Genomic DNA, 24,937 nt, shown 5'->3' on the forward strand with positions numbered 1-24,937 from the left:
TTTAAATGTTTTTTCTCTTTAAAAACATAAAATTAATTTTTCTAATAAGTAACTACATAAAATGAAGTATTGTAAGCAATGTTTTCTTCTATAATAAATATTGTTTTGACTTTGATGTGGCGCTCTATGCAAGTTGGGATACTTCCTCTTCCAGTTGAGTCTTTTGGATTTCGGTTCCTTTTGTCGCTCCAGCCTAAAACATGGACAATCGTTCAATTTCAAAGAAGAGGAAGGTTGGTGAATTTTAGCAATCTGTGATGAGAATTTTTCAAAAATATGACTTACATTGTATCAAAGAAAGCAAGAAAGGGAATATTTCACCAAAAAATACGAACATATAACACGTGAAAGTTATGGATGATATGGATGCTTTCAGCTGTTAACTATTCAGTTAGATGCTTGAATTCTTCACGTTATAAACATTATAAATGTGTTATCTTCGTGTGCATCGAAATAATTTTCATTTATTATCAAATTAAATTAAATACTCTAGTAGAGTCGCGATAACATGAAATATTCGTTTCATATATGTACGTGTCAACAAACACGTACTTTTAGGTTAACTCGTCTTTATTTATTGGAAGCTGGTTGGAAGAATTTATATTCATTAATTTACATCTTATTTTCAGTTTGTCGGAGATGGAGTTTTCAAAGCAGAGTTAAACGAATTTTTAACCCGTGAACTCGCTGAAGATGGATACTCAGGAGTAGAAGTACGCGTGACACCGCATCGTACCGAAATTATTTTGTTGGCGACGCATACACAAAGCGTTCTTGGAGAAAAAGGCCGTAGGATCAGAGAATTGACTTCTGTAGTACAAAAACGGTTCAACTTTAAAGAAACACAGAACATTGAATTGTATGCAGAAAAAGTTGCAACCCGTGGTCTGTGTGCTATTGCTCAAGCAGAATCCCTGCGTTACAAATTAATAGGAGGACTCGCAGTGCGAAGGTTAGCTTTAAAATTTAATTACCATAAATAACTTGCAAACACCAATTATAACGAATAATAAACATAATTATTTTTAGAGCTTGTTATGGAGTTCTTCGTTTTATCATGGAATCTGGAGCAAAAGGTTGCGAAGTCGTTGTCAGCGGTAAATTGCGTGGTCAGAGAGCCAAATCGATGAAATTTGTCGATGGATTGATGATTCACTCCGGAGAACCCACCAATGAATATGTTAATACTGCGACGCGTCACGTACTTCTCAGACAAGGTACACTTTTAGATGGCTGAAATTGAAAACGGAAATAACGATTTTAACTTTGTAACACTCTTTTTGTATTAGGTGTGCTTGGAATCAAAGTGAAAATTATGCTCCCGTATGATCCTCAAGGCAAGACAGGTCCAAAGAAGCCTCTTCCAGATTCTGTATCTATTGTTGAACCAAAGGATGAAATATTCCCTTCACAACCAGCATCTGAAGTGAAACCATCAAAAGATATGCCACAAACAACACCACTTGCAGTGTAATTTATATACAAATGACAATAAAATAAACTTTTAAAAGAACATTTTCCTTCTCAGTAATTTGGATTTTAAGACTGAGAACTGAATAGAATACGTTCACGCTCGAGAAAGGACACTGTAGGACTAATGACAAAGTCTAGGCTGACTATTGCTGAATAACATCGGTACGGTTATGTAGTAATTACCGGAAAGGTCGGGGCGCCGAGAATTCGCGGAATGGAAAATTTGTGTTGCCACGTCAAACGTAAACACGAACGGTAACCGGTGTACCTAGGGGGTCTTCTCCCTCTTGTTTCGTCAGCTTTTCCTTCCGTAGTTTCGATATATCGATTCTCGATTGCTACATTGATTTTAAATACGCGTGTAAAAAACAAATATATCACCGCAAAAAAATTTAAATACAATAAAAATAGTGTATAATAATAGTATAAGACAAAATATTTATTACTGGTTTTTTATTTATGAAAATTTCACAGATCACGCTTAATCGTACTAATTATTTTGTACCATCTTTTAAATAAAATTCAATGGCAATAGAATGATCAGCCTAAAATAGCTTGTAACAACAATTAATATTGATTAACTAAATACTGTTTTATTATGAAATTCACAAAATGACCCATATCTACAACAAATAAAAAGATGGCTTATCTAATATTATATATTAACTATACTTAGCGCGCTTTGAATATTTCTTGGGAAAAGTGAAGTGAATATGCATAAACGGTAATTAAATGTTTTTTAAATGTATCGAAAACAGAATAATGTGGAACAATATATAATGCGAGTTTACCTTGGAGACATCCACTTGTTTATAAGTGTGCAGGAATGTTACAATAATTAAAAACATATACATGCAAAATAGTAGAATAAACTAATGATATTCGTTATACTGAGATTGTTATGCACTCGTTCGTGGAAATTTAGAATTATGTAATTAAACTCTTGTTGCGTTATCGATAGTACGGATTATAAAATATTAAAAATTCGATTACACAATCTGATCATACAACTATTTTTGAGTTTGGTAAATAAATTCTAAATCTGATCTAGTAATTATTTGTATGAAATGTTTGTAAAGATATCACTATTACTTATAACATTTAGAAATAAGTAGACATTAATCGTAATTTCAAAATGTTATACTTTGATTGTTTTCATACACTTCAAATGATAATTCATAGGCTTGTTGCTTTTGATATTTGCACTTGTTTTATCATTCAATTATGCTGTATGAAATTATTATTTCATGAACCCTAAAACCCCAGGATATCTAACTTCAAAACTGTTTTATTGAAAATTAAAAATTACTGATGAACTGGAACCATCTGTTGCGTGAGTAAAAGTAGACCCTGGATCATCCGCCGTACTATTTCTGGCAAAGATTGTCTTCTTGAGATTGAACTCAGCTTATTTCTAAGTTCATGGAATACTTTACGGGTATATGGATTTCTTTGTGATTCAAGACGCGATTTTAAGAACTGATAGTAAATAATAGGTGTCAGTAAACCAGCACGGCCCCTGTAAAAAGTTAACTTCGTAAAATGCATTAAAAATATTTATCTTAAAAAAAAAAACATGTTAGTACTTACGTAAATACTAAGAGAACTGTAAATGGCAAAATAATTATTTCTGATAATGCACACAGACGCAAAATGTTATGTGATTGGAAATCGAGTAAAGATATGACAAGCCGTGCTGCCCACCAATTATTCTGTCCTAAACACTTAATTAGAAGAAGACAAAACATCAGTAATCATAACAATGACTATACATATCTTTCAATGCTACTTTAATGTTATAGCACTAAATTATATAATGCAAAATCTTTTACTTACATTTAGCAATGTCTGCGAATAATCTGTAAAATGCATCAGTGCAAATAAAAATATGGGGGTTAACACCACTAATCAATTAGTTAAGGAATAAGAATTTTGAATTATACCCATATAACATGTTTGTCAGAGACAAATTATTTCAATTTACTATGTAGTATCAAATATAAAGGATACATGTAACAGGAGCTGCATACAAGAATATCAAGGAATAAAATAAATAATGAAAGGAATCTTCAAAAAATAAACTTTCTAAAAATTGTCTATTAACTTGAACACGTGGCACTCTTTGGTGAAGCCGTAATGCACTTGTTGCTGCACTACTCATTAAGGCTTTGTAATAAATGTTATAAGGATTGCTAAAAAAAGAAACATAAAATTAGAATTTGCAGACTTGTTTTTTGATATATATAATAACATACCCAAATATAGGAATGATGTAACCAATAGTAAATATAATAGTAAAAAGTCTTGTAATCCATAATGCAACTTTAATCTTATTGTCAATAATGTGTAGCTTCAAAGCCAGCCAACCTCTTTCTATTTGTGGAGAATTATCACCTGTACCTGTACTTGAAGTATCTGCCATGCTATGTATTGACAAGAACAACTTATGTAAAATAACGAAGAATTACATTTTCAAATTTAAAAACATCTATAAAAAGTGTACACAATGTGTATGTATCTAACCTAATCAAAAATATACTCGAAAAGAATCTTTTACAGACACGATAGTTATGCAAATCGCGTCCTGTTTTCTAAAGTGAAAGCAGCTAATTCAGACAAGACATTAAAAGTATAACATCCTAAACACAGTTTAGATAGACTAATTTAATTACGACATTACAACGATGTCATACTAACACAAATTTTTAACAACGTTAAACGGTAAATGTGATTAGAGCTTCAAATTTTTTTAAAAGTCTAATTAACCGAATCCATCGATTTCAAACTTTTAATAATCGTATTTGTAAGTCAAATAGAATCAATGGTAGTAAATTAAAATGAACTTACTTCGTACAGAGGTAAATCAAATGTTCGTTTACTTAGTAAAAATTTATATTTTTACAAACGAACGTACGAATGTAAACTTTTACGAATTTCGATCAGCTAGAGCGCATCTACACGCAATTCACTACCCACATATGCATGTACTCTACTACGCATATACCACAATATACTAGTGTACATATGCCTTAATAATTACCCTGAGTTTCGTTTTTAAGATTTCTAATTTCTCTGATAGATGGTGCGAATGATTTCCTTCGCCGTGGCGATATTGCCTGAAGTTTACCAAGAGAGGGCTACAAGTTTACTGGTACATGAAAACGCGCCTTAAACGTTCAACTGAAAGTAACATCATAGAATACTTAGATAGAGGCGAAACTCTATTACTATTCGTGATCCTGAAAGTCGAATTTTAATGCACAACAGAGTAATGGCGGCTGGTTCTTTGCAGCAGATATTTTAAAAAACAATAGAGCCAGAGACTTTATCTATTTGAATGTATAATATTCTCAGAAAACATTACATAAGTCTAGATTGTAAAAATGTATATTTATAGTTATAATTTTATCAAGATATTTACGATGCATTAAATTCAATCAAATTTACGATTTACGATTGAAATTAAGTACTTTGAAAGTACATGCATAAATGAATAATTGATTGGTTATTATTTTCATTTGATTTATGAAATATTCTTATTACAGTTGTTCCTCATTTGAGCTTGCCATATTAGTACATCGATATCTGATTTTTCACATTGCAAGGAACATTTCTTATTTCGTATTATGATATCATTGGTCTTTACAATTACAAAATATATGTAAATAAGAAACATGGAACTGTAATACAAATTGTATAGACATGGAATAAGATACACGTATTTTGTGAATACATCACGATTGATAATGGTAATGAATATTAATTTTAGATACATATGGAACAGTATGTGACTTAATCTAATACACCACATTGATATTCTGTAGCCACCTGATGACTATTTATGAACTAACAAAATCCCAGATTGTATGTAACCCGTTGTGCTTGCTCGTAGAATCAATTTCAGTAATATCGCATTATTTTGTTATTTATTTATCAAAAATATAGGTTTTTCATTTCATTCGTTATTATTCAGTACCTTTAAATTAAGACAAAAAGTATTGTGACTTTCAAAACCTCTATCTTTATTTAGAAATTCGATAATTTAAAAAGAATGTTTTGGAAGCTGTTATACTGTCACCCCTAAAACGCGTTTGACCGAATTAGTGACACCCTAATTAATGACAGAGCTGATCAAGCAATACCAAATTGGAAAACCCAATTTGGTATTGTTTTCTTAACCTGAAATCAAGTTATGCGTTAATGAAGTTCGACGATACGTTTGTGTTGAATGTTTATATAAATCGTAGGTATTACATACTGCAATAGTAAAATCTTGCACATGTAATATACGAATACAAAATTAGGTTAGGTGCATAAAGACTGTAAAGTTTCACTTCGAAATCCATTCAACTATTTAGACGGAATTGTATTAACAAATATATCTCTACGTACGAACTTTTAGAAAATAAGCTGTCGTGGGACAAAGCCCTTTAGTGGTGTAATTCCGCCAAAGGGTTATAGCAGGAAATAAATAGTAGTTTATAGCACTATCCCTCTCCTTACACGTTACAAAAACTTTAAACATTAGAACATTCTAATGATTATACTCTATATTAGGTAAAAATAAAGAGCTGTTCCTCGCCGGAATTTTGTAAATTTGATAACTGATGAAACCAACTATATAGCAAACATCAGATAAAACGCAATTTTCCTATGCTTTTTTTCTTCTTTTTACTGCGCTCTATGCTCCCAAGCTAACTTTTTGTCGTTACATAAAGTGTCGTGTTCGATGTAATATGTTATTTTCAATGTAAATATTGTCGAAATATACATATACACACGCTTATAATCATTTCTTAAAGACCCTTCCACTCATTTGATAAAAATGTTTTGCTTAAAGAAAGTTTATCCGAAAATACATTATATTTATAACGTTAATAAAATTTGAGAAAAGGAGCAAACAGAACAGAGAATAACTGATACTAGTATCGTTAAAATTGGTTTACATAACGTAAATCTGACCTCAAATCCAAAAGTATTACATATTATAGTAATTCTTGCGTAATTACACATTTACAGTTTACGCGTGTACTGTTGCTATAAAAGCCCCATGTACGTGGATCAATATGAAAAGTAATAAGTACTTAATAATATGTTATCTTTAGTGTAGCGAGTAGTATGTTTAAAAACAGCAATTATGCGATCAAAGTTAAGTCATATGTTACCCTGATAAAAGTAGATATTACCTTATTTATACATATTATCGTTTCGGTAACGAGTTAAAGATTATTCACGATTAACGTAGATACGGTAGGAAGGAAAATACTTGGAAAATACACCTTGTAGAATACAGGTGCGATTCTTTTGGTATAACGGTAGAATCTTCCGTTCGAGACGAATGGAAAAGTAGCTCAAGACTGTCTGGGGGTAAAGAGTTCTTGACGTGTCCGCTTAAGTCAGTTCTTTACTAGCAAACGTAACATTAGCATGACGATTAGTCTGTCCTGGGAATTGTATCAATTAACACTCTCCAAAATTACGGAAGCTTAATTTCAGAAGCATGCTATTCATCGGTTCGATTTGCGCTATAATTACAAGCATTTTCATGTATCTTAAACATCGCGACAATTGGTCCGTCGCGATCAAACGTTTCATCATTAAAGTGAAATACTTTATACTAGGTTTTAAAGAAGTAATCAATGATGTTATGAATGCAAGATATAACAAAACTGGTAAGTAATTTTCACGTTTTTTTTTTTTTTAACTCTTTTTCGTTATTTAAAAGACGTTGTTTAATATTTAAAATGATATTTTAAATGCTGTGTTCATTCTATATTAGTTCAAAATTGAGAAACGTTCCGTCGATATACGTTCCCTCGATATTATTAATAATAATAATAATACCCTATATATTTTTGCTTTTTATAATTATATACATTACATGTAAAATAAATATGTATTTAATAGATAGTAATAGTTATTTAAATGCGTATAAATTATATTTCTAAAATAATTTACAATTTAAATGTATTACATCAGTTCTCATTGACATTTTCTATTTTAATTGCAAATTATTTTATGAATGCACTTCATATGCAAGTAAATGCATAATTTTGACTATTATGTTCCTGAAATGAAAAATAAAAATATCCTTATATTAAACATGAATAAAGACATTTATGACAAAAATAGAAGACTTAAAATAAAATGAATGTTATATATTTTTTTTTTTTTAGATTCTTCACCTCAATCAGGTAGAATTGCAATTGTCACAGGAGGTTCTAGAGGAATTGGTGTTGATGTAGTTAAAATGCTATTACAACTTGATATGGAAGTAATAATTGGTATGGCTATAAAATATTTAAATTCTTGAAATTATTCTATTTTTTCATGATCTGTTGATATCAATAAATAAATAGAATAATTAATATTAGTCAATTTATTTAAATGTAAGAAAATCAAAATAGACAAAATCAGTCTTAAGTCCAAACTTGTATTCTAATCTAGAATATCCACAAGCTATCTAAGTGTATTTATATTTATTTACATATATATTTTGTAAAAACTAGTATAGTAATATTACACACATATTTAATAATTTTAAAACATATTTTCCAGCTTGCAGAACACCTGTTGCTGGTGAGCAAACCATTCTGAAAATTAGAGAATCTGGTATTACAACTGGTCAAGCAAAAGTGTATAAACTTGATAATTCTTCTTTGGAGTCTGTAAAACAATTTGCTGCAGAGATAAAAAAAGATTATAAACAAATTCATATTTTAATCAATAATGGTAAGACACAATACAGAGTTTGCACTTTTTTCCATAAATAGAAACAGGTGTATGTACAGAATTATGAAAGTAAAGGTAACATTATTTTGATATTTATAGCTGGTGTTATGTTTTGTCCATATCAGGAGACAATAGATGGTTTTGAACAACAGTGGGCTGTGAATTATTTATCACATTTTTTATTGACAGCCCTTCTATTACCATTGCTGAAAACAGGTGGTCTCCCAGAAAAAACCAGTAGAATTGTTAATGTTAGCTCATGTGCTCAACTTTTGGGTAAAATTAATTTCAGTGACATTAACAACAAGTATGTATTACCATTTTATCTAAAATGACTGTATAATTGATGTATTTATTACTGAAAACAATTCTTTAAACAGAAATAAATTCATTACGGAAGAAGCATATGCACAAAGTAAATTAGCACAAGAAATATCCACAAAAACGTTGCAAAATCTCTTCAAAGAGAAAGAGTATAATGTACAAGTTTACTCTGTACATCCAGGCATAGTATTTACAGATCTTTTTGAAAATACTTATATTTGGAGGTTTCAATTTTTTTTCAAACGAGTTTTGAAAGTAAGTAGAAAACAAGATACATTTGTTACACATATTTATAAACATTCAGTGATAATAAATGAATATTTATTTATGTTTAGACTCCCAAAAGGGGAGCTACTTCTATTGTATATGCAGCTGTGAACAAAGCAATTGAAAAATGTGGTGGTATATACATCAGTAACTGTCGTTCTAGTCCTGGTCACCCAGATGCTTTGAATTCATCTATTCAAAAACAGTTACTAGAACTATCTCTCAAACAAGTGCAGCTAAAAAACATTCTCCAGTACACATAACAATGCTATAAACTATTAATGTTGGACATTTTGTATTTAAGAGAAATACTATTTATTACAAATTAGAAACTAAATAAATTTGTACATTAATTTAATTACGTACTTTCAAAAAAAACAATTTTATAAACAAATATGTGTATAATACTATTTTGTAATTTATTTATTTGTATTGAATATTACTAAGCAAATTGATAACAATTTACAATAAACTTATATAATACAAGAGTATTAAAAATCTTGTCAATGTAAAAAATGTATAACATTGTACCTCTTGAAACCGTTTCATTTTTACGTTGATTACTAATACACTAGTTCACATAATATATTAGGTTGCTCGGAAAGTTCGTTTCAAATTTTCTACATGAATTCAAAATACAATATTTTGTTTACCGAATCCTATGACCTTGGCCCATATTTCGAGTAACTGCACGATACCTTTGCTCTAAAAAGAAGATTCTTTGGAAAAATAAATCCAGCTGATTTTTAAGCCCTTCCAAGAATCCGAATTCCTTCCAAGATCGAGAGAATACGATGGATGAAATAAGACGTCCCAGTCAAAGTCCAATAACTTTTGTCGTACGAACATTACGCGAAGATAGTGAATTTTTTGATTCTCCACTTTTCCATTCAATTAAAATAAACGTATGTAATGAATAATTAATAAAGCCCGTGAAGTTATATTAGTCAGGAGCCAGGTAACACACCCAGGAATATTTGTTTATCACCATAGCAACCGGTTACAATAGCAACGCGAAGTGTAGAAATTTAAAAACGGACTTCGGGTAATATGAAACGAACTTTCCGAACAATCTAACGTATTAGGTGTACAATGAACACATGAAATAAGTTAATTAAAATGGAGACAACTCGTAAAACTTTTCTCGCACATCATAATCTCGGAAAATTGCAACAAGTGTTTTTTAACTAATACAACACCATTTATTATTTAGCGTAGCATCTATTTAAACCTTGGAATTTGATTAATAGAATTTTTTATACTCAAATTATGTACTATATTGTTTCCTTTTTTTAGAAAGTTGAATTAAATAATATATATATTTAATACCGTCTATAAGATACATATGTTATGATAAATTTGATGTTGACACGAAGTTAAAGATGTATCATTTTACAGTTTTTTTTTTTGTCCATACACGAACTGATATGTTTTTATCAGTATAGTTTTATTACAAATCTTTGTTCATGTTTCGTATTTTTTAAAACTTACAGAATAAAATTATTAACAATGAACTGTTATTACACAATGACAGTAATTTAAAGTTCCAATTTTCTGTTGAAACTTAATTACATAAGAATCATAATAATTCGAAATATATTTAAATAAGACATATACTATAATTTTTAACCTTAACAGAAAATTGCGCAAAACGTACTATCATTTCCCACGCTATAATTAGAGTTTAATGTTGTTACAAACTGTTTGAACTACAGATATAAATATATATATCTATAATATTTGCAATTATAAACAATATTATTGAGAAGAATATCCACGTAGGACCTTATTTTACAAATTTTAGATTTGTTTTATGCTGAATAATGGTAAAAAAAGGAAAATTGGTATAAAAAATAAATGCATAATGTGTTCATAATTACCTGATAAAAAAACAGTTATTGAAAATACAAAACTATATCAACTTATGTATAAGTGTTTTATATTCGAAACATTAAAAAGTGTAAGGACTAGAGTAATGTGTTAATAAAATTGTGTTATTGTTACAACAGTACGAGCAATAGTAGACTTATCTTATAAAATATAAATAATAATAAAAGATTTATAAATAATAACATCAGACAGTACACAGATGGAACAAGCAATAATTATCTGCTGTTTAAAAACCATAAATAAAATCTTAAACAAATACAACAAAACTTTGGCTGTGTAAATGCTGCTAAGAGAATCTGTTAATCATGTGCACTTATCATAAGTAGTAATAATAATCGATGTAAACAATTGTTAATAATAGTTTTGGTAAATTATTGTATGTTAAAAACGTATAGAATTGTTTGCTTTTTAATATCAAGCATTAGTAGATCTTTACAGCAGTGTAATAAACACTTATAATATATGTATATTGCACATTTGAAAAAATCCTGGATAATATTAGGCTTACAATTTTTAGTAAAAACCTTATATTCACTGTGATGACCTCGAATTCAGTCATCAAATATGAAATATCTATTTGTACTTTCCGACACAACAAAAAATACTATAAAAAATATAGCATAATTCCGTTCATGGAAACATTATTAAATGCCTAAACACAGGCCCCCTAACTTATTTATTATTCACATAGTGCAATCATGTAAAACCATTAACGAAAAGATTTCTTTAGTCGATCTTTATGAAAACATGCTATTTTATGAACAAATATTTATCAACGTACTTAAAATTCATTTTAATTTTAAGTATTGAATACTTTTTGCAACAAAACTGTCGATATAATCTGTATGATATAACACTAGATACTAACATATAATATCAAAGATGTGCTAATATTAGAATCTTCTTTTTTTAGTTATGGAAGATTGACTAGTATCATGTTCAATCTTCATCCTCTATAAAAACTGTTTTGATAATGTTCTACGTACATATTTAGCAACTAAAATTATGTGTTTATGGGTGAATTAATATTACATATAAAAGCTACTTAAGAAAGTCGACTACAACCACAGTTGCTTGTATCACCAATTGATGTTGTTTTTCCATTTATTGAAGTTGTATTTGTTTCATATCTAGGTAGTTCTTTACTGCGTGCTTGCTAAAATAATATATTCACTTATCTACAATTAAATTCTTAAATAAAAATTTCCTAATAAATAATGTATTGCGCGATTACCTCCATGAGTTCAGCCGCTATTTCCATGAACAACCGTTCTACATTTTCTGCTTCTTTAGCAGATGTTTCTAAAAAGTACATTCCATGTCTCAGTGCAAAATCTTCTCCAACATGTGTTGGTATTTCTCTGTCTTCACGATCAATTTTATTACCTATCAATTAATCATATACAATTAATACATATTAAATTGTTGCAATATCATGAAATACTTACCCACTAATATCCTAAGGACTTTATTACTTGCATATTCTTCAATTTCACGTAACCAATCTGGTAGACAATCAAATGTAGGTTGACAAGAAATATCATAAACTAAAATCAGAGCATGAGCAGATCTATAATAACTCTGAGTTATTGAACGAAACCTTTCTTGTCCAGCAGTGTCCCAGATTTGAAGCTAAAAGAAAGTTGGTATCAATTACATGTAGCATAGAATTATTCTAAAAAAGTATATACAGATATGTTAGATGAATCATAATGCATTACATCATGCGCATACCTTAACTTTCTCATTTTCTACTTCTACAGTCTTAATCATAAAATCAACACCTATTGTTGCACCTTGACCAGGAGGAAATAATCCCTATAAAAGGAACAAGTATATTAATAATTAAGAATGTATAATACGAACAGAGAAAATTTCTTAAATGTACAATTTAGGGTGTACAATTGAAGTACTGCAAAAACAGATGGTATTGCTCACACAGAAAATCGTACATAAGATAATAAAATTTATTTATCACTCAACAACCTTTCGACTCATTATTAATAGTAAATAATGTGAAACCGATCAACAATATACATACCTGGGTAAATCTGCGCACGAGGCAAGTCTTGCCGACGCCCGCATTTCCTACGAGCACAACTTTAAAGAGAAATTTATAATCCTCCATCACATCTGTACCGCGTTACGGTCAGAAATCCTGCATAAAACTAACGACACATTTACGAGCAAAACCCGTATAATTTTCTCAATTGTTCACTCCGACGAAGATTCGAAATCTCGTAATATGCTTCTTCTAACGAGACACACTTTTCTTTTCGATCATACGCAAGAAAAACTTTACGGCATTATTCCTCGATCGTAGTTTTTTTGTAATTTACTGAACACACGGCGGTCCATATTCACAGAGTAAAAATGAACGCACACTCAACAGAAATCGCGTACGCCTTTCCAGACTTTCTGCCATTCTGTCAAAATGACGTTTTCACCTGTCCCCGCCATTGAATCATGACGTTATCACGATTTAGAAATCATAAAAAATTCGTGAGATCACGCGCGAATAGATTAATTAGGAAATTATTCGATGATCGTGAATTCTCTTTCGTTTAGAAATTCTGACACATCATCCTATACTATCTGTAATATCAACTTACGAACGGTATACAAATAATCGTTCACGCGTTAAGTTCAAAAGATATTTCCATCTACATATTTTGTAATATTATGGTTCTGGACGTTGGTAAGCGTGCTAGAAACGGTAACAAACGGTTTGAATTCAAATTCTTGTTTGTTAGAAAATTTATAGCAGCCAAGTAAATAACTCTGAAAGCTAATTGCGAAGTTATTTGACGCAGAAGAAATTTGACGATAGGATCCAAAGTGAAAAAAAGAGACAATATACTAACATAAGGATTAAAAAGGACGTTCGTGAATCTAAGGAAACGTTTTGACGATTAAAAAATTTGACGATAGAATCTGATTTAATGTATAGTTTGAATTTTATCGTGTTATTTTATTGTTTGATTAAAATTGCACTTGAATGAATCGCGACGATGAGAACTGGACCGTATTCTTCTATTTTGCTCGCTAGCGACACACGCGGATATATGTAGAATTCAGCTACTACTAAGCAAACTGTTATACTGCAGTTTACAAAAGAACTTACCATTGGTGCATTACTAAAATTCAACCGACAGAGTAAGAAATCTGACCAATCGAGATGAGCGTTATATAGTTGTAATCCCGTTAGAAGGTACAAAGGAATGGTAGCCATTTTACGTGGATATCCCGTTCGGCGTAAGCAGTAGTATCAGCGTGATTATCGCAAAAAGTCAAAATAATCGTGGTTCGGGATATTTCTGTTTTTCGAAATGCGTTAGAAAAGGTAAATGTTTATTAGTGTTGCATATCGGGTTCTCGGCAATACCCGTTGGTAGGACGCGAAGATATAATACCGAATGTCGTTTAAGTTTGTCCGACGGGCGTTGAGAAAATCCAGATGCGTGTTAGCTATTCGTGTACACTTAAGTATTTGAGCTGAATTTCTAAACGTGCGTGGATATTACGATAATGGTGTAATAAAAAGTAGTTTAAAATGCGTAAAACTATCAAGCAAAAAAAAAATCAATATGTGCCCGCGATCTATCAACCTTTTGTAAAAAGGTTCCAGATAATATTACATAAATAGAAACAGTTAACTTACTAATTTCTTCTTATCAACTTGGGTCCTGTAAGGTCAATGATCTTGCCGATTCCTTTCGGTATAAACTAAATCTTGATAAATCGTGAACGTGTTTAATCATTTCTGCCCTACATATTAGAATTCGGTAAAAGTGGAATAGCCTAACCATAGAAATTTAAGAATTAGTACACCATACAAAATTTTGTACCACTTTCTCATTTCATTCTAAATTCGTTTTATTCTTCACCAGTCCATGAATTTTGTTATGATGCAATGAATACGCAATATGAACAACAATGTTTATTCTGCTATTTGTTAAGTTACAATATTGATAATTTGTTAATGCTGTCTAATTTTTTAGAACATGTGTATTTAACTATCTGAATTGTCAAATACTTTGTACTCCTAGTAGTTCTCATAATTTAATATGTTTTAATTAAACTTAAATTCTATGAATTTTTCTTTAAGAACAATTTTGTAACCAATCTTTCAACTATGTTAAGAAATAGAAATCATTTAAATTGCTTCCACGAAAAACGAATTAATAAATTCTTGTTGTCCAAGCTGATATGTTATTTTAATAAAAAGTCAGTCAGTGATATGTGTTAATTTTCTTGCCTTCCTACAATAAAAATTATATTTGTTTATTTAATATCTGTTTTCTGTGTGTCACAGTGTAATTACAACTGTCAAGTTGACGAAGATTTGTTGCACATATCAATTGGCAACACAACACCATGATGTCAACAAAGTCTAAGGAGATAGCAGATGAGTATATCTCATCACTGTCGGATTTGACCATCAATAGCAAACCTTTGATTAATATGCTCACCATGTTGGCAGAGGACAACATTGAACATGCATCAGCGATTGTTCAAGCTGTTGAGAATCATCTGCAAAAGGTTATCTATCTATTGTAGTAACCTTAGAATAATATAAATTGTTTTGTACATTACAAAATATATCATTATACTTATGTTGTTGCATACTCATTTAACATTAATTATTTGTTGTTTGTAATAGATAGCAATATTGCAAATTTACTCATTTTGTTTCTTATGTGGATGTTTTGAAATATTTATTATCAAAGTGCTTTGTTTGCTAGTATTAGTAAAATTATGTTTCAACCCTTCTTTGCTTTAAGTATAACACACATACATAGAAGTAAATAAAAATAAACACAATAGAATGAACTGTAATAAACTGTGTAATGCAAAATATTGCTTACAGGAAGTATATATAGACATTTTTAACAATTTACTCAGCATGTAAATTTTATATAGATTTATATAAAATTGTATAATAGCTTTTTATATTTACTTTGTCTTAAGTAATAGAGAAGTGTATATTGGAGAAATGTTACTGTAATTTAATATTGAATATTAAGTAAAAGCTACTTTTGCATTGTTATATTCTACAATCTTTTATTATATGTACATATCTTTTTTCCTCCTTTTACTTTTAACAAAAGTTATGTATGAAAAGTTTTGTACATGTGTAACATAGTATGAAAAAAAATTTGAGTTTATTAATATTTTGAATCAAAATATAAATAGAATATATTCCGTTTTTATAGGTGAGAAGCGACATCAAATTACCTGTTCTTTATTTAATTGACTCAATTGTAAAGAATGTGAATGGAGCATACTTGAATCTCTTCACACAAAATATTGTTAACACTTTTTGTGGAGTGTTTGAAAAGGTACGTTTTTAATTTTTTTTTTTATGTAGAGAATGTATATATTCGTACATTTATATATCACTATATATATATTATTATCGATTATACTTGTATCTTACAAATACAAGTATATTGTATCTTAAGACTATTGAACTCTGGACGACCATAAGATAATTATTTAGTCAATACTGGGTCATTGTACTCTCATTTCCTACAACTTTGTACATATAGACGTTTTCTATTGTAAGGAAATGTGTAGAAGATGCAAAAATGGTAATGTTTATGTAAACGAACAGGTGGATGAGAATACACGAGCTAGTATGTGGAAACTGAGACAAACGTGGAACGACGTATTTCCTGCAAATAAGTTATTTTCTTTGGATGTACGGGTGCAAAGTATTGATCCTGCTTGGCCAATCACTGCCTCTCCTACTAGTGTTTCTTCTGGATCTATTCACGTTAACCCTCGATTTTTCTCGATGGTAAGACCTATCAATTTTCATATATTATGTATTTATAAATTATATTTTGAAAATAAAAATCTTCTAAATTATTTCCAGCCCCAGCAATCTGCAACATCAATAGTAGCACAACCAATTGTAGCGCCTGTTAAGTTGCCACCAGGTGATCCCGTAACACCAACAGAAGCTGCAATGCGGGAACAGGTATTAAAAAAGCAACGAGAGTTGATAGAATTACAGAAGAAAAAGCTCGAGTTAGAACTACTTCAGGCTAAGGCAAATTTAGAGCAGCAACAACGGCAACTTGATAAACAAGCTGGAAATTTGAAAGCAGAATTGGTAAGTAAAGATAATCGTAATTCTCTGATTATATTATTTGTAATGTAACAGATTTATATATATGTGTATTTATTTTGCAGGTTGCAGCAACAACCCACGTTACATCAGGCATGGAAACTATTTCGCAAGGAAAACCGGTCGCACTTAACGTGCCGTGTCAAGCGTCAAAACCAGTAACAAAACAGGTAATTATTTAAGTTATTATTTCTTATATTATCGTTTTCTGTTTAGTTGTACACTATTTATAAATATTTCGTTTATGTTTTAAGTTTCCAGCAGCAACTGCTTCGCTTCTGAAAAATGCAGGAACGAACAATGGTCCACGAATCGCACCAGCTAGTAGTATAGCAGTAGCATCAGCTAAACCTGTGTCACGCGATCCAAGAATAAAGACTACTTCGGCTCAAGATGTACCAGTTCCAAGCGTGGATCCTCGGCAACGAATAAGTACATCAAGTCAAAAGGATACCCGGGGTGAAGGCCAAACGCAGCTAGCGGCAAATACAAACACTGTACTTTCAGATCAATTAAAACAGCAGTTACTTTCGAAACAGGCTGTAACTAGCACTATCAACAAGTCTCCGACAAATCTTGCCGGCTCCGATACTGCGACGATAAACGCTAGTAATAACAATAATGCTAATACGAACCTCAACAATAATAATAACAATAAAAATTTCAGTGGTAACGCAAATAAAGATGCTGTGTCGCATCGAACAAGTCAAAAGAAAGACCCTCGATTGTCTAGTAATAGTAGTGGTAACCTAAACAGTAATAGTTCCAAAGGTTCTCAAAGTCTATCTGTGGGTAGTAATAGTTCTTTAACGTTATCTGCGAGCAACAGAGGAGGTGGGAGTAACGATTCCAAGTCGAAAGACTCGAAGGGCTCGAATTCACGGAGTTTTTCATCTTCGACGATCGACAAATCTTCCACTTCCTCGAAATCCTCGCATAGAAAGATAGGTAACAAATCGCGTTCTAAGCAACCTCAGACATCTCCGAATAAGATACCGAAAATTGACAGAGACGTCAGCCCTGTTAGGTCCAAATCTCGTGAAAAAGACAGTGGAGACAGTTCGCCATCCTCGCGCACCTCTCCTCAATCCTTTCAAACCTCTAAAAACCGAAAGAAGAATACGAAATCGAGAAAGCGTAGTCCAAGCCCTCCGTATAGAATCCCCAGGCGTAATGATACAAAATCCAATTCAAGTCTAAGTAGTTCCGGTGGTGTTACTGAGGAGGAGCAATCTGGTTCATTGATAGTGTCTCCTCCTCATCCACCTACATTTAAAGAAATTCGACCGAATGCTAGACAAAGAAATTATGTAAGGCGAAACAAGGACGGCAGTCTTAGTCCCGAGCGGTCTCCAGTAAATGCTGGAAACGCTCAAGCTTCTGCGGAGCCGACTTTGGAATCATCCAGCAAAGATGAAGACTTGAGAGCAACGCTACCTCTTCCAGGTGCAACTGCTTCTGTACCGGAAAAGAGTGAGTTAATAACTTACATTCTTGTACATGTACATATATATCTTATAAGCCACTTGCAGATAGAATGTATCGAATATTTTACATTACTTGATGGTGAGTTAACTTATATGATATGTAATCATAGTGTACACAGAGATCATTCTAGCTATTTTGCTTACATTAATGCTGTACTTTATTCTAAATACGACACCAGGACGGTTTCAGCCCTAATAGCAATTACAAGATTTTAAAGGGTGAAATATAAACATGTTTTATTTATAAGTAACATGTAGTCTTTGTTCCTATATTGAGCAAAGCACAAATTTATCATTTTTCAAGATATAAAACTAGCATGCAAAGAGGATACAAAGATCCTATATGCTGGTAAAACTGAAAATATGCGTATAATGCTCGATACGGAATACGTGAGTTATTTCATCTTATTTTGACATCTTTTTCAGAAGAAGACTTAGATTTGCGCGTATTGCCACCGCCAGTTAATACCAACAAAAGACAAAGTTCGGAACACATGGAATCATCTTTGATCAAAAAAACAAAGGCCGAGAAATTTGACGCGTATGTATCTTTATTCTATAACGTGAACTTCTTTTTTGAACTCCACGTTATGAGTCTACTAGTGTGAATTTCTACCGAGACTGGGTTGACGGATACTATCGAATGTTTCAGTTGCATTCTACTTCTTTACTAAACTAACATTAACGAAAAGATACCGCATGTAACAATTTTTATATTTGTTCCAGTTATATAAAATTGTGCGCGTGAAAACATCAATTCGATGTATCATCAATTGATCTTTTTTGAATTTATAGATTATTCGGAAATGAAGACGTTGATCTACGAACATTAACCCATCCTAAAGCTGGACGACCGCCCACACCACCTCCACCTGTGATATCGGGTGAAGATGGTAAAGATGGTTGGGCAAAATTAAAAACACCGTCAAAGAATGACAGAGAAAAACAGGCTAATAACACTGACGATAAAAGAGACAGTAGAGATCGTAACAGAGACAGATTGGGCAGGCTCAGGCTTTACAATAAACTTCCGGATGATCCAAAAGAAAGAAGAAGAACACTATCGAACGAAGACCAAGACAATAGACCAGGGCGAAGAGGTAGAGAGAATGATAAACCAGAAAGAAACGAAGATAGAAATATTGAGATAATAATGAAACAGGCCGCCGAACAATTAAACCAAGGTTCGATTACCAAGACACAATACAATATTCTTATACAGGAAGTTTTACACATGAGCGAAGATCGCAAATTAAGAGCCGCACAACGGAAAGAGAAAGAAGTAGGTTCTATTGTTTGGGAAAAAGGCGTAAATTTGGATATGGCTGGTGCAGGCGATCGTGCATCTACTTTCAGTCCTTCAAGCGATAAAGAAGTAATGAGAAATAAAGATCACCCTATTCCAAGAAATCCGAATGGTCCAAGGTGGCAAAGTCAGCCATGGCAACAACCAGGACCATGGGCTCACCCACCAGGACCTCCTTACGGCCCACAAGGACACTTTAATTCCGATTTCAGGCCTGTTGGTCCATGGCAAAATCCAAGACACTTCGGTCCCATACGACCCGACTATCAATATCATGGCGGTTTTAACCATAATCTTGGTCCAAATCCTCGTTTGGGACCTGGGATAATGGGACCCATGGGACCCAATGGACCACTTATGTCGAACCTTTTACCAAATGGCCCAATCGGTCCAATGGGTATGCCTAATCCACCGGCTATATCGTTACCAGGAATGAATGGACCTGGAATGATGATGAACAATGGACCAATATCGAATCTTATGTCAAATCCAAATATACCTCCCTTGAGTGCAACAAGAAACGTATCGCCGAATTCATCCTCGAAATATGACCTTGAAGAAGGTGATCAGAATTATTCTACGACAATGATGAAAAATCAAAATCCTCATAGCCGTGAATTACCACCTCCAGATTCGAAATTATTGGACGAAGTCGCGAGAGATACAATGAAATCTATAAACATTGACAATATACCACGTGAAATTAGATATTATGGACAAACTGGTGTAGTTTTTATGAATTGGGATGATCCTAGAGAAATTGGATTCCAGAACGGTATAAGACGAATTTTAATCGATGACAAAGACACTATCACTTGTGCATTTAACGATCAATACAAAGAATTTATGTACGAAGGCGAAGTTCATAGGTATGTATTCAAATATCATAACATTGAATTCTACTCTACTTATGTTTTATACTTTCAACTCGTGAAATCAATAAACAGTATTACCGGACTATTTTCTTACTATTTCTAGAATTAAATTAGGAGCACCTACGAGAGAATTGTATGTCGATGACCGGTGGTATGAATGTTATTTCGGCGGTATGCCTGTAACGATAGATCTTGGCGGTAAAAAGGTTAGTGTCAAGTTGGAAGGACCTCCGCCTCAAGTAAAGATTGGTACCGTAAAGAGAACAGACTTGGTAGTTGCCAAAATTAATCTTATTATTAATGCCCGAAATATGGTTCCCGTCTTTCTGGATGCGAAACCGCAAATGTAAGTTGCTTTCGAATGTTCGCGAGCTTTAAAACAACATAAAGTAATTTCTTAGTACGCTAAGATCAATGAATTTTTACAGATTTGAAATCGAAGGAAAGCCACATACACTTGAGTTTATAGACTCATTGCAAACAGTTCTTTTGAATGGACGTCCGTTTAAAGTCGAATTTGGAGGATTGCCTAAACCTATTATTGTTAGGGATAAGAAACATTTTATACGATTTTCGGTATTGCCAAGAGGAGTTCGTCCGGGTTACGTTAAGATTACAGGTATGAGAGGCGAGGAACCTATCGAGTCACCACCTACTCCGCCTCTCTTAACACAGAAACCAAAAGTAGATACAACCTCCGCGCCAACGCAGTTCTCATCCGTCGAGTCAGAATCAACGTCACAAGATGGTTCTGATCTTAGAACGACTCCCAAACCGGGTAAATATTGTGCTCATAAAACTATATTCTGCATACCGCGTATCTTAATGTTTGGGCGTACGCATAGTACATTTTTCTATGCAATATTTCATTAGTCTTGTAGCGAAAATTCCCTTTGTTACAGATTTGCAATTAGACATGTTATCTTCGGTTTTGCCATCTGCGATGGCGCCGGCGTCTGGATTGTCATATCAAGCTGAACCAGCGGAAAATCCGCCTCCAGCTGCTCCAGCATTATCTTTACCACTCAATATGAACGAGTTATTCCAGCGATTAGTCGAAACCGGTATTGTACCGAATCTATCGGAACAAAAGAAACACGAAGAAGAAGAAAAGAAAGAGCCAGAAATTATTCCCGTTTCGTTCGATAAACCAGAGACACTTAAAGTGTAAGTTTAATGAAATAATTCTTTATTAGAGGTGTGCGAGATCGAGTCGGGACGCAAGTTTTACTCTTCGTATCGCTTTCGAACACAAAATGCTTTCTTTTTGTGCAGTAAACAACCGGCTATCGCGGCGGCATTATACAGTGGTATGCAGTGTAGTTCCTGTGGTGCTAGATTTGCACCTGAATTGGCAACTCGGTACAGCCATCATTTAGATTGGCATTTCAGACAGAATAGGCGAGAAAGAGATTCCGCACGGAAAGCTCATTCTCGACCTTGGTATTACGATGTTAGCGATTGGATACAGTTTGAAGAAATCGAAGATCTGGAAGATAGAGGTAGTGTATTTTATAGTATTTTTATATTTTACCATTATTGCGTATAGAAGAAATATTAAATATATTTTTTCACTTGAATCCTTAGCACAAAGTTGGTTCGAAACGGAGAAACAAACGGCAGATACGGAGGGTGTCGCTACGGAAGATTCTCCTCAAGAAGCATTACAACCTAGTGTTCCTACTGGATCTGACGAAGATTCCAGATGTCAAGTGTGCCATGATGCATTTGAACAATTTTACAATGAAGAGAAAGAGGAATGGCATTTAAGACCTGCAATTACTTTCGAGGAAAAGAATTACCATCCACTGTGTCTCGATGACTACAAGGTTAGCTTCCGCGTTTTATTCTGTGTTAGGTTTTGCGTTAACATTTTCTATCGTATTTTCAATTACTATATAGCCGGTTATAAATTTATTAACGAATTTTCCATTTGTTGCATTCTTGCAAAAAAATAGGAAAAGAGTCTTGTGGTATGTGCTTCTTAAATAATTAATATTCATATATTGCACTTGCAGAAAGTTTCTTCACGTATAGATATAGTGGAAGTAATTAGGCACTGAAAAAACGTAACGTAAATGCTGCAATATATTTTTAGTTTTTTTCTCTTAGTTTTTCACGCAGTATTTATATAGAGAGATATATATATATATATGTAAAATTTGATTCCTTTTTGTCATGTGTTAACTGTTAGCAGTTTGTAGATGAGTAGAAACAAAGGTAATGATGGTAAAAATATAATTTTATAAATCATTTATATGCACTTGATCAAATTAGAAAATGTTCCATTACTTTCACATATATCAAATATACTATTGCATTGTCATATAAACGACTCTAAAATATCAGTTATTTGTGTACATCTATACATTTTAGAGAATTAAGGTAACGGAGAATTTTTCGTTTGCGTAACGTTTTGTTGCACGTTTTAATAGTTATCAGTAACAAACACTTTTTAGTTTGACTTCATGTTACTTATCGAAATCGAAATTGCTAATACCGTTCTGCTTTTTCACGCCATTAGAGAGCTTTGGAAAAATCTGCGTTAGCGCTTGAGGAAACGATTGAGGAAATGGAGGATGAAAAGAAGATCACCGATGAAACGTCTACAGAAGAAAATAAGACTGAGGAGTTAAGCGTAGAGGCGTTAAATCTTGAAATAGATACGATAGAAGCCCCCGATGAAATAGTGAAAGATAACGCGGAGGAAGCAGTGTTCGAAATAGAAAATACAGACGAAACTATGGTTGTAGATGATAATGCAGATATCGAACAAAACGAAAAAGAAAAAGAACAAGAATTAGGAGACAACAGCGAGGAAACTGTTGACACTGATAATCTAGAAACAGAAGTTGCACTCGCGACTATTGAAACAGAAGAATGCGAAACAGAAAGTGTAGATAAATCTTTCGAAAATATTAAAATTAAAGAAGAGCCGATCGATGAGCCTGAAGAACAACTAGAAGAAGAACAATTCGACTTTACCAATGTAGAAGTTAAAGAAGAACCTGTAGAACCGGAACCAGGTATGTATTGTGCATAATTAATATCGTCATATCAAACAGTACTTCGTTTTATCGAGTAATGTTGTATCATAACCCATTGCTATCTATCGTGTAGTATAATAATTTTTTTTAAATTTGTAAAATAATTTTACGATTAGACCCCGAGGAGAGCATAATTACTGAACCTGCAACGGCTGATACGACGTACGCTGCTGTGAAAAGTTCCATCGATGGAAATGTAGAATTAGATTCCACACCTGCAGCGATTCCAACAGCTCCGTCCCGAATTAAGATTAATATTACGAAAACATTGTGTATAAATAAGGAACCAGAAGAATCAAAGGAAAAACCTGTATCCGAGACACTTGCCGAAGAAATAGCAGAACCTTTGGTGCCTGCGTCTATCAAACCTGCTTTGCAAGGTAGAAAATTGTCTAATTTACCCCCCGTGGAAAGAGGGCAAGAATTATCAGGTCTTTGCTCGATTATGTAAATAGTACCTGTAATATATTCAAAATAAGTCTGCATGAGAGTTGTGTGGTTTGAATGTATTTTATGTTTAGCGCTACTTAAAGGACTAAGTATCGATGTATTTGTACATCACATTTTTGTGCAACTTATACGACCTGATGCGAAGTGCTTACAGAATTTGTTTTCATTTTTTTTCTTCTTTATTTTTTTACGTATAATTAATTTTTTTGAATTTTACATATTCTTTTGCATTTCGTATACTCGTTTTTACTTGTCTATTTTTCGACTGCCAATACGGTAAGAAGAATCAATCCTATTCACTTTTAGACGTCACGCCGTATAAGTTAAGGTTTACGTTGTAATGTATGAAAGGATAAGCGTATGCGTGTGTTTAGCTTTTTCTAATTTTAATTAAGGCGAAAAGAGAAGAAGAACTGTAAATATTTAATGTAATCGAGACGATTTAATTAGAGTGAGATAGTGTAGTAGCATTCCCAACACAAGAAGTGCAATCGCATTTTGTGACAGAAGAATGTCAAAAATGTAATACTGATGTGCACAAGGTTAATTAAGAATTTCATACTGTTTGTACTTTGTAAAAATATTCGAATGGTACTCGATACATTGTTTTCTAGACGTGTCAGCTCTGTTTTGATTTTACAAAACACGAAAATGAGGTCCTGCAAGAAGTAACGAGAGATTACCCAATTCAGTTAGATGTACAAATTGTGTGATATAAAATTGTTGATCATAATGTACATAATACCACCATTAAAATAATCGCGACGATATTGGGTAAGGAAGAAAAAAAACAGTTACTACTAGAGGATTATTTTGTTGTATAAAAAAAAAATCTTGTTGATTATTCGGGGTCTGACTGCCTTTGGTTGCTTATTTATGATCCTAAATTTACCTTTCTAAAATATCCCTTATAATAATTACCATTATTAAAAAAAACTTTAGAAGTTTAA

General features: G+C 32.4%; 5 protein-coding genes across 6 annotated transcripts; 3 read left to right on the forward strand and 2 right to left on the reverse strand.

Annotated features, from left to right (window-relative positions):
* Window positions 1-85: 85 nt before the first annotated feature.
* Rps3 (ribosomal protein S3) lies at window positions 86-1,513 on the forward strand. Its single transcript, XM_076764143.1, has 4 exons — window positions 86-233; window positions 630-952; window positions 1,030-1,217; window positions 1,290-1,513. Exons 1-4 carry the CDS (start codon window positions 201-203, stop codon window positions 1,472-1,474), a joined length of 729 nt encoding a protein of 242 aa, XP_076620258.1. The 5' UTR covers window positions 86-200; the 3' UTR covers window positions 1,475-1,513.
* A 533-nt stretch (window positions 1,514-2,046) lies between these two features.
* Kr-h2 (transmembrane protein 33-containing Krueppel homolog 2) lies at window positions 2,047-4,528 on the reverse strand. Its single transcript, XM_076764142.1, has 6 exons — window positions 4,321-4,528; window positions 3,729-3,896; window positions 3,484-3,665; window positions 3,310-3,377; window positions 3,064-3,197; window positions 2,047-2,992 (listed from the first exon to the last, which is right to left on the reverse strand). The coding sequence occupies exons 2-6, from the start codon at window positions 3,893-3,895 to the stop codon at window positions 2,779-2,781; spliced, it is 765 nt and encodes a 254-aa protein (XP_076620257.1). The 5' UTR covers window position 3,896; window positions 4,321-4,528; the 3' UTR covers window positions 2,047-2,778.
* Window positions 4,529-6,815: 2,287 nt separating this feature from the next.
* LOC143341019 (polyprenol dehydrogenase) lies at window positions 6,816-9,294 on the forward strand. The gene is made up of 6 exons (XM_076763523.1): window positions 6,816-7,145; window positions 7,650-7,757; window positions 8,032-8,205; window positions 8,305-8,512; window positions 8,586-8,784; window positions 8,865-9,294. Exons 1-6 carry the CDS (start codon window positions 6,974-6,976, stop codon window positions 9,057-9,059), a joined length of 1,056 nt encoding a protein of 351 aa, XP_076619638.1. The 5' UTR covers window positions 6,816-6,973; the 3' UTR covers window positions 9,060-9,294.
* Window positions 7,887-13,347, reverse strand: LOC143341020 (ras-related protein Rab-30). The gene is made up of 5 exons (XM_076763525.1): window positions 12,728-13,347; window positions 12,421-12,504; window positions 12,135-12,318; window positions 11,921-12,072; window positions 7,887-11,842 (listed from the first exon to the last, which is right to left on the reverse strand). Exons 1-5 carry the CDS (start codon window positions 12,812-12,814, stop codon window positions 11,732-11,734), a joined length of 618 nt encoding a protein of 205 aa, XP_076619640.1. The 5' UTR covers window positions 12,815-13,347; the 3' UTR covers window positions 7,887-11,731.
* Window positions 13,348-13,904: 557 nt separating this feature from the next.
* Pcf11 (Pcf11 cleavage and polyadenylation factor subunit) lies at window positions 13,905-24,929 on the forward strand. 2 transcript variants are annotated; one of them, XM_076763174.1, is made up of 17 exons: window positions 13,905-14,029; window positions 15,002-15,228; window positions 15,903-16,028; window positions 16,304-16,489; window positions 16,568-16,807; window positions 16,888-16,992; window positions 17,077-18,295; window positions 18,736-18,850; window positions 19,105-20,484; window positions 20,594-20,836; window positions 20,919-21,268; window positions 21,393-21,657; window positions 21,766-21,992; window positions 22,078-22,319; window positions 22,449-22,463; window positions 23,015-23,516; window positions 23,654-24,929. In XM_076763174.1, exons 2-17 carry the CDS (start codon window positions 15,064-15,066, stop codon window positions 23,986-23,988), a joined length of 5,715 nt encoding a protein of 1,904 aa, XP_076619289.1. In that variant the 5' UTR covers window positions 13,905-14,029; window positions 15,002-15,063; the 3' UTR covers window positions 23,989-24,929. The 2 variants fall into 2 exon arrangements, with proteins under 2 accessions (XP_076619289.1, XP_076619290.1); XM_076763175.1 differs by lacking the exon at window positions 22,449-22,463 and having other exon boundaries at window positions 23,654-24,925.
* Window positions 24,930-24,937: the final 8 nt, after the last annotated feature.

This window comes from Colletes latitarsis, chromosome 4 (assembly GCF_051014445.1).
Source record: "Colletes latitarsis isolate SP2378_abdomen chromosome 4, iyColLati1, whole genome shotgun sequence".
In the NCBI taxonomy this organism is placed as follows: domain Eukaryota; kingdom Metazoa; phylum Arthropoda; class Insecta; order Hymenoptera; family Colletidae; genus Colletes; species Colletes latitarsis.